At 60.9% G+C, this 11292-nt stretch overlaps 1 protein-coding gene across 1 annotated transcript; it reads left to right on the forward strand.

Moving 5' to 3' along the window:
• The first annotated feature begins 234 nt into the window (after positions 1–234).
• Positions 235–10570, forward strand: DHX34 (DExH-box helicase 34). The gene is made up of 16 exons (XM_066638948.1): positions 235–823; positions 2269–2580; positions 3092–3349; positions 3591–3693; positions 4033–4250; positions 5151–5325; positions 5543–5742; positions 6419–6520; positions 6713–6934; positions 7039–7212; positions 7427–7544; positions 8818–8924; positions 9005–9286; positions 9462–9641; positions 9795–9930; positions 10150–10570. The coding sequence occupies exons 1-16, from the start codon at positions 263–265 to the stop codon at positions 10347–10349; spliced, it is 3348 nt and encodes a 1115-aa protein (XP_066495045.1). The 5' UTR covers positions 235–262; the 3' UTR covers positions 10350–10570.
• The last annotated feature ends 722 nt before the right edge of the window (positions 10571–11292 follow it).

Genomic DNA, 11292 nt, shown 5'->3' on the forward strand with positions numbered 1-11292 from the left:
TCGCTGCTCTCTGCAGCGCGTCCTCCGGGAGTCCGAGGGCGGACTCCGAGGCTGCGTGGCTCAGTCCGGGGAGCCCAGCCCAGGGAGGCCGAAGCGCCCAGCCCTGCCGCCCCCGTGCAGCTCCGGCAGGGCTGCTGCGGGGCTCCCGCCCGGGAGAGGGCGCCAGAGACGGCTCGCAGGCGCCTCCCGCCCTCCTTCGGGGCGGCCGTGCGCGAGTCCCCGCCGGGGCCGGAAGGGGCGCTGCGAGCCCGCCCGCGGAGCGATGGGGCCGGGCAGGGACCGGGACCGGGACCGGGACTGGGACTGGGACTGCGCGGCGGCGCGCGCGCGCCTGGAGGAGCTGCACCTGCCCGGCCAGGACGGCGCGGAGCGCGGCGAGTTCTGGGCCTTCTTCGAGCGGCTGCGGGCGCGCGCCGGCCCCGACCCGGGCCCCGCGCACGACGCGCGCCGGCGCCACCCCCTGCGGCTGGCGGAGCGGGCGGCGGCCGGCCTGCCGCGGGAGCGCGCGCGCGAGTTCCGCCGGGCGCTGGAGCACTTCCTGGCCTTCCGCCAGCGCCGGGGCTTCTCGCGCCTGCAGCGGCTGCTGCGGGAGCGCGCGGCGCTGCCCGTGGCCCGGCAGCGGGAGCGGCTGCTGCGCGCCCTGGCCGGCGCCCCGGTGGTGCTGCTGGCGGGGGACACGGGCTGCGGCAAGTCCACGCAGGTGCCGCAGTTCCTGCTGGCCGCCGGCTACGGCCGCGTCGCCTGCACGCAGCCCCGCCGCGTCGCCTGCGTGGCGCTGGCCCGCCGGGTGGCGCTCGAGAGCCTGCGGCCGCACGGGGACCAGGTGGGTGGCTGCGCCCGAGCTCGCAGGCTGCCTGCTCTGCCGCCTCCCCCAGGGGAGAGGAGCGCCCCCGCCCTCTGCCGCCCTCCTGCCTCTGTCTGGCTGGCCATGCCCCCCGCAGGCGCCTTTTCCAGCCCGGAGAGGCCCCCAGCCCAGCAGTCGTCTTGGGCCCAGATCCCAGCCACTCTCCAGCACTGGCATAGCGGTGCTATGGGACGTGTGCTGCAGCCTGCAGTTGGGGCCATCACGAGGCCTCCTCAAAGGCAGGGAATGCTTGTTCCCTTCTCTCGGAGCTGCGCTGCCCTTGCGTCGGGCCTGGAAAGGGGGTTAGGACTGCACGTTTAGTCGCTCTCTTCGGCACCTTTTCCATCTCCACTTTTGGAGAGGTGGCAGCCGGAACTGGATGCAGTACTCCAGGTGTGGCCTGACCATCGATCTGTACAACGCGTTATAATATTAGTTGTTTTACTCACAAGCTTTTGTAATGATCCCAAGCATGGCCTTCTTCACAGCCCCCACGCATGGGGTCGACACTTCCACCAAACTGTCCACCACCACCCCAATCCCTCTCCTGATCAGACAGCTCAGATCCCATCAGCCTATATGTGAAGCTTTGATTCTTTGCCCCAGTGTGCATGACTTTGCACTTACTTGCGTTGAAACGCATCTGCCATTTTGCTGCTCGTTCTCCCATTTTGAAGAGAGATTTCTGGAGCTCTCCAGGCTGGAAGAAAGGCCATGAGCTATGATGTGTATGTGCAACATCTGAGTTTCAGATGTAGGTGACCTCAGTGCCAGATGCAAAGGAGGGCACCAGAATGCAGGTCTCTTGTTGTCTTGAGTGCTGCCAGAGGCATTTGGTGGGCTGCTGTGAGATGCGGGAAGCTGATCTAGGTGGGCTTTTGGCTGGATCCAGCGGGGCTCTTCTTAGGTTCCTGAGTCTCCCTGCAGCTCTGGCCTCCGCTTTTTGTATTTCCAGCGCATGGGGCATGTGCTGCTCTGGATTGTGCAGGGCGCCTTTGTGGGCGCTCCAGCTCCAGCCCTGGGTCCTTCCTGTTCTGTGAGTGGGCAAGGCTGGATGGGACTTGCTGCGTGAGAGGACCAATGGCTTTTTCTGTAGGCTGGCCTCAGGGGCTGTGTCTGCTTCATAGCTTCTTGAGAGCAGAACAGCCTGGGTGCCTCCTCCACTGTGAAGATGGGTAATAGTCTCTTTGTGCAGCATGGCCGATTTTTCACCAGTGCTTTTTATGGGCTGAAAGATGGGGTGCAGAAGGAACAAGCGCCTGAAGAGGAGCCCCCCGTCACACCACTGCAGCCCCCAGCCTCGCTGTTTCCCAGGGTCCCACCTGTTCTGCCAGTCACAGCCTGTGCTGAGGCCCTCGGGTTGCCTGTGCCGTGGGGGCTCCCTCTGTGGTTCCCGGGTGTTGATCCTCCCTCCTCCTGTGCAGGTCGGCTACCAGATCCGCTTTGAGAAGACCTGCTCGCCAGCCACGCGGATTGTCTTCCTGACCGAGGGGCTGCTTTTGCGCCAGGCCCAGCGGGACCCCACCCTGCCTGGCTACCAGGTGCTGATCGTGGATGAGGTGCATGAGCGCCACCTGCACTGCGACTTCCTCCTGGGTGTCCTGCGTCAGCTGCTGCCCATCCGTCCTGACCTCAAGCTGGTGCTGATGTCGGCCACCATCAACATCCGGCTCTTTGCCGACTACTTTGGTGGTGCCCCTGTGGTGCAGGTTCCTGGCCGTCTCTTCCCCATCACGGTGAGATGAGAGGGTGCAGCAGACAAGGGTGGGGCAGAAGTGGGGCTCCCTCCGGGGTGGTCCAAGAGGGTTCTGTTCTGACTCGGTTTCCCTTTTTGTCTCTCCAGCAACTGATGCTAAAAAAGGCATTTTTTGAACTCCATCTCCAGTTACGCTAACAGTGCTGCCGTTTGTTGTTGTTTTTAAGGAGGAACTGACGTGGCTTCGAGGGAGGGAGGGCGAGGGTGTGGGGCCTAAATTGAATTGGCATCCTTTGAGGGGCAGGGTGGGCCAGGGCTGACTGAGTCCCTGAACGGAGAAAGAGAGGGCTCGGTGGGGCTCAGCGTTTTTCCTCTCCGGAGCCCCCTCTGGTGCAGGCCTTCCCTGCCCTGCTTCCCTGTGCAAAGTCCAGGCAGCCTCTGTTTCCTCCAGTTTGTTTCGGCAGTAAGGACTGGTTTCCAAGCAGGAGCCAGGAGATCGAAGTGGGGGTGGACAGGACTTCACTGCTCCCCTTCTCTCTGCCCTCCTGTAGGTCCTGTATGAGCCCATCCCACCGGAGGAGGGGGCCGGTGGGGGTAAGGAGCGGTTGGACCCCCGGCCCTACCTGCGTGTCCTGCAGGCCATTGATCACAAGTACCCCTCCGAGGAGAGGGGAGACCTGCTCATCTTCCTCAGTGGTGTGGCTGAGATCGGGGCTGTTGTGGAAGCTGTGCAGCCCTACGCGGCCCACACACAGCGCTGGGTGGTGCTTCCCCTGCACAGCACACTCTCCGTGGCTGAGCAGGACAAGGCGAGTTCGGGGACTGGCTCTTCTCCTGCACTCGCCTGTGCACAGCCCTCTCTTTCCCCCTCCCCAGGAACGAGGGGTGGTGCCCAGGGGCTGGAGGAGTGGGTGGCGCATAAGGCAAGGGTCCTGCATAGGAAAAAGGCAGTGGATGGAGCTTGGGGCAGCGTCTCGCTCTGAGTGGGAGCCAGCCGTCCCTTGGAGACTGACTCTTGTCTTTGGTTCCCTCCTCCTCCTGCCTGGGCAGGTCTTTGATCTGCCTCCCCCAGGAGTCCGGAAATGCATCGTCTCCACCAACATTGCTGAGACGTCGGTGACTATCGATGGCATCCGGTTTGTCGTGGACTCTGGTAAGAATCGCGCCTCTCTCTGCTGTGGCTGGGCTGCTCGGGGCTGTGGCACGTGGCCTCTTCGGCTGGGTGTGGATCCTCTGCATCCCCGGCACAGCGTGTGAGCTTCTAGGGCGGTGGTGATGGCCGGCAGCCTGACCCCTCCTTAGGCTCCCCGAATCGCTGCAGGTTTCTGCCTCCTCCCTACGGTGACCAAAAATCAGGCACAGAACCGTGCCCTTAGCTGGCACACTGAGCGCAGGGTGTGGCTGAGGCCAGCTCTGCAGAGGTGACACCTGGGCCAGCCCCCACACTGGCTCCCCCGTGCCTTGCTTCCCCCCTCCTCTCTGACTCCCCCAGGGAAGGTGAAGGAGCTCAGCTACGACCCCAAGGCCAAGCTGCAGCGCTTGCAGGAGTTCTGGATCAGCCGAGCCAGTGCTGAGCAGCGCAAGGGCCGTGCAGGCCGCACCGGGCCTGGCATCTGCTACCGGCTCTATGCAGAGTCGGACTACGATGCCTTTGCGCCCTACCTGGTGCCAGAGATCCAGCGGGTGGCTCTTGATGCCCTTGTCCTGCAGGTAGGCGGACTCAGGAGCTTTCTTGGTGGAGGTGGAGTCCAGCCCCTTGCGGAGGGATCAGGCTTGCGCTTGTGCCTCCCCCTCCAGGTGCACCACTGGACGTCCACTCTAGGCAGGCGCAAACCTCCCTGTGCTGCTCTTGCCCAGCAGCAGCCGGGCCCAGTTAACGGCCAGCTTCGCCTGGGAGGCCCCTTCGGGCTGGCAAATCTTGCTTGCCTCCCATCCTGCTCTCCCCCTGATAGAGCCATGGCGGGCGCCTTGGCCCCAGTTCTGCCTGCAGAAGGTCCCAGGGCTGACCAGGGTCTCTGGTCTGCTCCACTCGGTGTGGTGTTTGGATGGACACTGCCAGAGCTGGAAGAAGCCTGCAAGAGGAGGCTGGCTGCCAGGCTGGAACAAGGGGGGGGGGCTCCACCTGTCCAGCCAGGCACTGTCAGGAATCTCATACCACAGCCCTCCCCATGAGCCGCTTGTGGTCTAGCACTGCAACCTAATACACGTTTTCTTGGGAGTAAACCCTACTAAACACAGTGGAACTTACTTCTGAGTAGCTGTGCATAGAATTGGGCTCTAAGGTAGATTGTCCTTGAACCTGGGAGTGGGAATGCAGCAGAGGAGGGTGTCCAAAGGAGAGAGGAAGGCCCTTCTCTCCCCTCTCGGGGACTCTGAGTCTGTTGGAGGGTCCTCAGTGAGATCATCCGTGTGCTGGTGGTGGGGAGGCAGGTGGCTGCTCTGGAACACAGAGGCTGGTGTGAGCAGAGACCAGGGCAGGCACGATGTCCTGCACTCCTGTGCACGCCCCAGAGTCTCGTTCTGTTCTGGGTACCTGCTGATGGAGGTGGGCTGGGGCTATGAGGAGGGAATGAAGAAGCCCACCCCCCTTTCTCTCTTCACTGTCCCTAGATGAAGAGCATGGGGCTGGGCGACCCCCGGGCCTTCCCTTTCCTGGAGCCGCCCCCTCAGGCCAGCCTGGAGACAGCGGTGGGCTACCTGAAGCACCAGGGGGCTCTGGATATGGAGGAGAACCTGACCCCCATTGGGCGCCTGCTGGCCGAGCTGCCTGTGGATGTGGTGATCGGTGCGAGGGAGGAGCTGAGGCCATTCCTGGGATCAGGGCCAGGGAGGCAGGCGTGGCTGGGGAGGACCACAAGGCCTGGTTTGGCTGTGAACTTTGAGCGGCCATGATCAGGCAGAAGCTGGCCTGTGGCCCCCCTCTTATCTTAGAAGCGTTGGGGAGGTTCCTGGGCGGAGGGGAGAAAGGGGGCTCCTCTGACACGGCCGCTCTCTGTCTGCAGGGAAGATGCTGGTGCTGGGTGCTCTCTTTGGCCTGGCTGCCCCCACACTGACCACTGCTGCTGTCCTCAGCGTGCCCTCCCTGTTCCTGCGTGGCAGCAGCGGACGCCCTGACTCTGATTGCGCCGCCACTCGGCGGAGCCTGGAGAGCCCCTTGGGGGACCCCCTGACTTTGCTCAACGTTTTTGATTCCTGGGTGCAGGTGTGTGTGTGGGGGGGGGGGGCATCCAGAGCGGACTGCTGCGGTGCTGGAAAATGCTTGGGATGCTACCACGATTGGGGGCTCCCAGACTCCCCTTCTGCAGCCCTGCTCTTTCTTAAATGGCCAGGCTAGACTCCCCCCCTTCCATTCATCCAGGATTTTTAAATGGGGTAAAATTTCCCAGGAGGGAATAAAGGGCACTTCAGTGTTTACCTGCCTCAGTGTGGTGACCCCCAATTCCGCTCTGCTGGGTCCTGCGGTGCCGCCACCTGTCGTGGGTCTGTCTTGTTTGCAACGCATTTCTGCGTCCAGAAGGCTCCATAGTTGTTAGGTTGTTTGACCTCATTGCACCAAGTGAGGAACTCATGCTGCTCTTGTTCCCATTGTATGGATGGGAAAACTGAGGCCTGGGGAGAATAGACTTGCACAGGGACACCCAGGGAGTTGGTGGCTGAAGCAGGGTTGTTGGAGACAAGACTCTAGGGTTCAGTGTTCTGTCTTGGGCCGGCGAGTCATATGCAATGCACTGTGTGACCTGCCTCCCCCTTGTGAGCAGTCATCCCCCAAGGGCCCCGTGGGCTCCAGGAACCTTTATGTGTCCTTGGCTCAGGAAGGCTCTGCCCCTGCAGGTGAGCACCTGCTGCCCTGCCCTAATGGCCTGAACTCCACCTGGCAGGTGAAATCTGAGGATCGCCGAGGATCCCGTCGCTGGTGTCGGCGCCGGGGTCTAGAGGAGCACCGGCTGTATGAGGCAGCCAACCTGCGGCGCCAGTTCCAGGTGGGCTGGGGGGAAGGGCCTGAGGCTGGGAGCAGCCTGAGGTTGAGGCCTGGGTGCTGGGGTGCCAGGAGGGGGGAGCCTGTCTCATTGCCCAGCACCAGGCTGGCAGTGGGGTGTGCCAGACTGCTGTTCACGGAGCTGGCTGGAGAGGGAAGTTGGGGGCACCTGGGCCATCTCCCGCTGCCTTGCCAGGAGCTGCTCCGAGACCATCGGCTGCTGGAACCGGCTGCCCGGCCCAAGGACTCTTACGCCCGGCATCGATGGCACCGCGAGCGCCGGGAGCTGCACAGGCTCAAGCGGGAGCACGAGTGCGGGGAGGGGCGTCGGCGGAAGGTGCTGCGACTGCAGGAGGCAGAAGAGGGTGGCTCTTCCTCCGGAGGCGAAGGGGATGCCAGGGATGGCCTTGACATACAGGTGGGAGCGCTGCACAGGGACCGGGAGGGTGGCTGGGCTCCCCGGCAGTTCCCTGGGGACTGCTGGGCGGAGCCGCCTGCCTCTCCTGCCACCTTCTCCTGCAGGACGTGAGATTCCAGCTGCGCCACAATGTCCGGGAGCTGCAGGCTGCCGCTGCCGCTGCACAGGCCCTCTCGTCAGGACAGCTGGCTCTCCTGCAGCTGGTTCTGGGCTCTGGCCTCTACCCGCAGCTGGCTGTCCCAGACCCTTTCAACCAGACCCGCAAGGACTCAGACCAGGCAAGTGGCAGGCCTACCTGCCCGCATCCCCTCAGCCTGTTCCTCTGGTCGGGGGTTGGTCACTGCAGAGCCACCAGAAGACGGTCCCTTGACAGGCGGCAGAGCCCGTGAGGGGACTGGAACCTGGGCCTCCCTGGTGTCTGCTGTGGGCGGGGTCCGAGGGTGCTGATCTGTCCCCGGCTCCCCCCTGACCTTGCCTGTCCTGTGCCCCCAGGTCTTCCACACCAGAGAGAAGGCAGGCGTCTTCCTCCATCCCACCAGTGTCTTTTCTGGCTCTCCAGAGCTGCTGCACCCAACCCGGAAGGCAGAGACTGACCATGGGGGTCACAGAGGTATCATCAATCAACCAGATCTTTATTATGGTCCCAGACCAGCTTGGAACAAAATCAATGCTGCCACTACGTAATCTGTTGCATGAACTGCATAAGCTTCAGATTAAAACTAATTTATACCCTCAAATTGAGATAGAATCAGAATTAAAAATAAAGATAAGAGCAAACTAACACAAGCTGCATATAATTCAGATAAACTCAAACTATACTTGATATCCCAAAGTTGTAATAAAGTCAGAGCTAAAAATAAACATTAATAAGTAGTAAACGTGTATAAAACTTAAGACATGAAATTTCCCTCCAGGCTTACTGTAAACTCCCTTTTAAGGAAATTACTCCAATTTAAGGCGTTAGTCTCTACTTTAGGAGCCGTTATAGCTGGTCGTCCTGTGCACTCTCTCATAGTCCATGTAGAAGAGGACCACAGTCTATCATCCTTTTCCAGACGTTCATTGCGGCCAACAGAAACTTGCCCCACTGTGCATAATATCAGGATTGCAATCTGATAGGAACAAAAAGCTGAGAAATTGTCTTGTGTGCCCCGGGAATCTGTTTGGTAGCAGGGAAATAAAAGCAGCACAAATATCTCTATAAAATGTGTAGTCTAGCAAAACCTGGTCAACAGTTTCAATTTGACCTGAGCCACGTGGGCATATCCACTGAGGGAAGCCCATTGCAACGAGCCAGTGTGAACACCCTTCTGTATTTAGGCATCTCCAACTGAGTGAGTAGGAGACGGAGCAACGATTGTTCTCATCACTAATGTAGAATCCTGTGGGATAATGTAGAACAGGGTGTCCATCATAAGGCCTGGGGGCCGGATGTGGCCCACAGAAGCTTTTTATCTGGTGCTAGGGCTCTCAGTGGCTGAGCAATGCTGAGGTGTTGCAGCTGAAAGGACAACCAGCATGATAATTGGGCTCTCCCATATCCTGAAATGTGATCCAGTTTTGTGTCTTTTCTGTTCTGTCATTTGCAGCCAATGGGTTCCTACATGAGAATAGAGTGCTTATTTCTTGTTTTTACCTGTTTAATGACATCACTTCCTGCCCAATGACATCACTTCTGGCCCTCAGCAGGCCTCTTGAATACTATTCGGCTCACTGTTTGAAATGAGTTTGACACCCCTGATGTAGAATTTGGTTACATTGCTAAGGTCTCTTTGGCGCTCCAGGGCCCTTTGGCCCTGTCCAGAGCTTCTTTCCCATCTGTCAGAAGAGTAGGGGGTGCTGCTGCTGGGGGGTGCCGGTGAGCCTGCCATCTTGTTTTGCAGGTGCCCCAGAGGGACTGAGCAGCTCTCACCAGATTCTGGCCTTTGTATCGCTGCTGGAGACCAGCAAGCCCTACCTGGTTGGCTGCCTGCGCCTCCCTGCCCTGCAGGTGAGCACTGGGCCTTGGGCTCCTCTGACCCTCCCCTGGCCTCTCCAGCACTCTGACCCCCTCCCTCCTCTGCCTCCCAGGCCTTACTGCTCTTGGCCCGCTCCCTCGACACCAATGCAGACTGCACGCGCCTCGTGGCTGACTCCTGGCTGGACCTGCGACTTCCCGCGGCAGAGGAAGCTCTGCAGATGCTCACCATGGCCTTGCGGATCCGGGCCTCCTGGAAGAGGGTCCTGGACCAGCAGCTGGGGATCAGGGCAGGCCAAGAGGAGGAGGACAGCGATGGCACCGCGGACTGCGGGCCGCATCTCCGCGAGGTGGTCCTCCTCACACGAGAGCTGCTGGCGTTCCTGAAGGCCGAGGTGCGTGGGCTGCTCGCTGGGGCAGCTCAGCAGAAGTCTTGGTTAGCAGGCAATGGGAAGGAGCCTGGAGACCTGCAAGAGCTTCTGCCAGCCAGAGCAGGGGGCTGGAGGGGCAGCCGGACTGAGGGCAGAATCCGTCGTCGTCCTGCGTTCACTTGCTGTGGGGCTTTGGTAGGTGCAGTACAGCCTTCGGCGGCTGATGCCTCTGGAGCGACAGAACCTCTACGTGGGGCCCCAGACGGTGGCTGGAGGTGCAGAGGGCCTGCCTCCCCTCTTCCAGGGCCTGGAGATGGTTCCTGATGAACTGAAGGGTGGCTACCGGGTTGGTGACTTCCTGACTTTCAATTGTCTGTTGGTGAGTACTGTGACGAGGGGGTGGAATGGGATGGGCAGCCTTGCATGAGGAATGCAGCTGCTGCACCCTCCTTGCCTGGGGAGCAGCTCCGCCTTTCCCAAGCCCTGCCTCCTCCCCTCCCCTCCCCTCACCCAGCTCCTCTCTGCCCTTCAGGGTGAGGAGGATCTCTACAGCGAGTGCCTGCGCAGCTTCTGGACGTGTCCCAGGTGTGGCCTCTACATGCCATTCACCCCTCTGGAGCAGGTGGCTCACAGGGAGGTCTGTCAGCTGACCGGTCCAGCTGATGAAGGTAAAGCTCTCTGGGGCTTGCGTGGGGAGGAAAGGGGATGCGTGTAGGGTGATGAGACCCCCCTTTCCCGCTTGTTCAAGATGCTGGACCTCTTGGGGTCTTTCTGTCCCTCCCTCCTTCAAGCTGGTCTTGTTCCCTTTTGCTCAGCGCAGACCTCGCACTTTGGGTGGGGGCTTCTGGCGCTCCCAGTTCCACCCACAGCCTGCCTTGCTTCTCCAGGACTCCCAGCAGATGGGGGTGCGGCTCCTCCCAGCGTTTCCACGGCCCTGCAGCGCCCTTACCAGTGTGCCGCTTGTCAGAAGACCTTCCTCCTCACCCCCACTGAAATCCTCCGGCATCGGAGGCACCACCAGTCACCCTCCTCAGAGCAGCCACAGTTGGAAGGGCCTCCTCTGGCTGGGGAGGTGCACCCTGGGTAGGCTGCTGGGCTCCTGCTCCCCTCAGCCCCAGACGACTTCTGTGCCTTGGGTTTCCTGCCTGGGGGGCAGGGTGGGACTGGCCATGTTTGGAGTGGGGCAGTTCCATGGACTGAATAAACGTGCATTTCTGAGCAGAGGTCGCTCTTGCACCTTCTAGCAGGGAGTTGTATGACTTGCCTCCACGGCTGACATGTCCGCGGCCTGCCCTCTCCCCCTCCACACAGCCTTCGCCCTTGTGACCAGAGGCCTGTTGGGTACCTGCAGCTATCAGAGGGCCCACCTGGCCAGACAAACTCAGTCCTGGTTGTGCCCAGTGAGGGGGGGCATTGTGGGGGGGGCTTTCCCCGCCCCCTGCCCCAACTATTGGCCATTGGCACTGTAGGTCAGGGATGGTGCCCAGAAGCTCTCTGGCTGGCAGGGGGTTTGGTCCTTGTTCTCTCCTGTGGTGCTGACTGAATTTGACCACCAGGTGGCAGCTCTGCTTCATTTGAGCAAGGACTGGCTGCCTCCTGGTGGGTGTTGGAACTTGCGGGTGTGTGTGTGTGGGGGGGAAGCACTAGCCTGTGATTACCCTCTCCCAATGCTGAAGTCCTGCATGAACCCCCCCCCCCGGCCTGGGCTGACTCCGTGAGGAGGTACCAGTCCCATTTCAGCACCTTGAACAGAGCAGTCGGCTCTGTGTGTGCCCGATGAGTGGTGAAGAGACAGTCCAGGCAGCAGGAGGAAGATGTGTGCCTCTTACCCCTGCAGGTAGGGCTTAGGGCTCCATGGAGCTGATGGGCAGGAAGTGCAAGGACAGCATTTCCACACATGCGGCTTGGTCAGTTGATGGCACTTGCCAGCAGGAGTTGGGGCAACCGGGGCCTGCTTGGGAGGCTTTGAAAGGGGCAAGCAATCATGGCCGGATGGAACCGTCTTCGTGTTCAGAGACAGTCTGTTTCTG

Source organism: Tiliqua scincoides, chromosome 10, assembly GCF_035046505.1.
Source record: "Tiliqua scincoides isolate rTilSci1 chromosome 10, rTilSci1.hap2, whole genome shotgun sequence".
In the NCBI taxonomy this organism is placed as follows: domain Eukaryota; kingdom Metazoa; phylum Chordata; class Lepidosauria; order Squamata; family Scincidae; genus Tiliqua; species Tiliqua scincoides.

Excerpts from the sequence above, each read along its gene's own strand:
- DHX34 (XM_066638948.1), top strand. The coding sequence starts at position 263 with ATGGGGCCGGGCAGGGACCGGGACCGGGACCGGGACTGGGACTGGGAC. Across the intron at positions 4,251-5,150 it reads TTGATGCCCTTGTCCTGCAG|ATGAAGAGCATGGGGCTGGG; the intron begins GTAGGCGGACTC and ends CACTGTCCCTAG. Across the intron at positions 9,287-9,461 it reads TGGCGTTCCTGAAGGCCGAG|GTGCAGTACAGCCTTCGGCG; the intron begins GTGCGTGGGCTG and ends GGGCTTTGGTAG.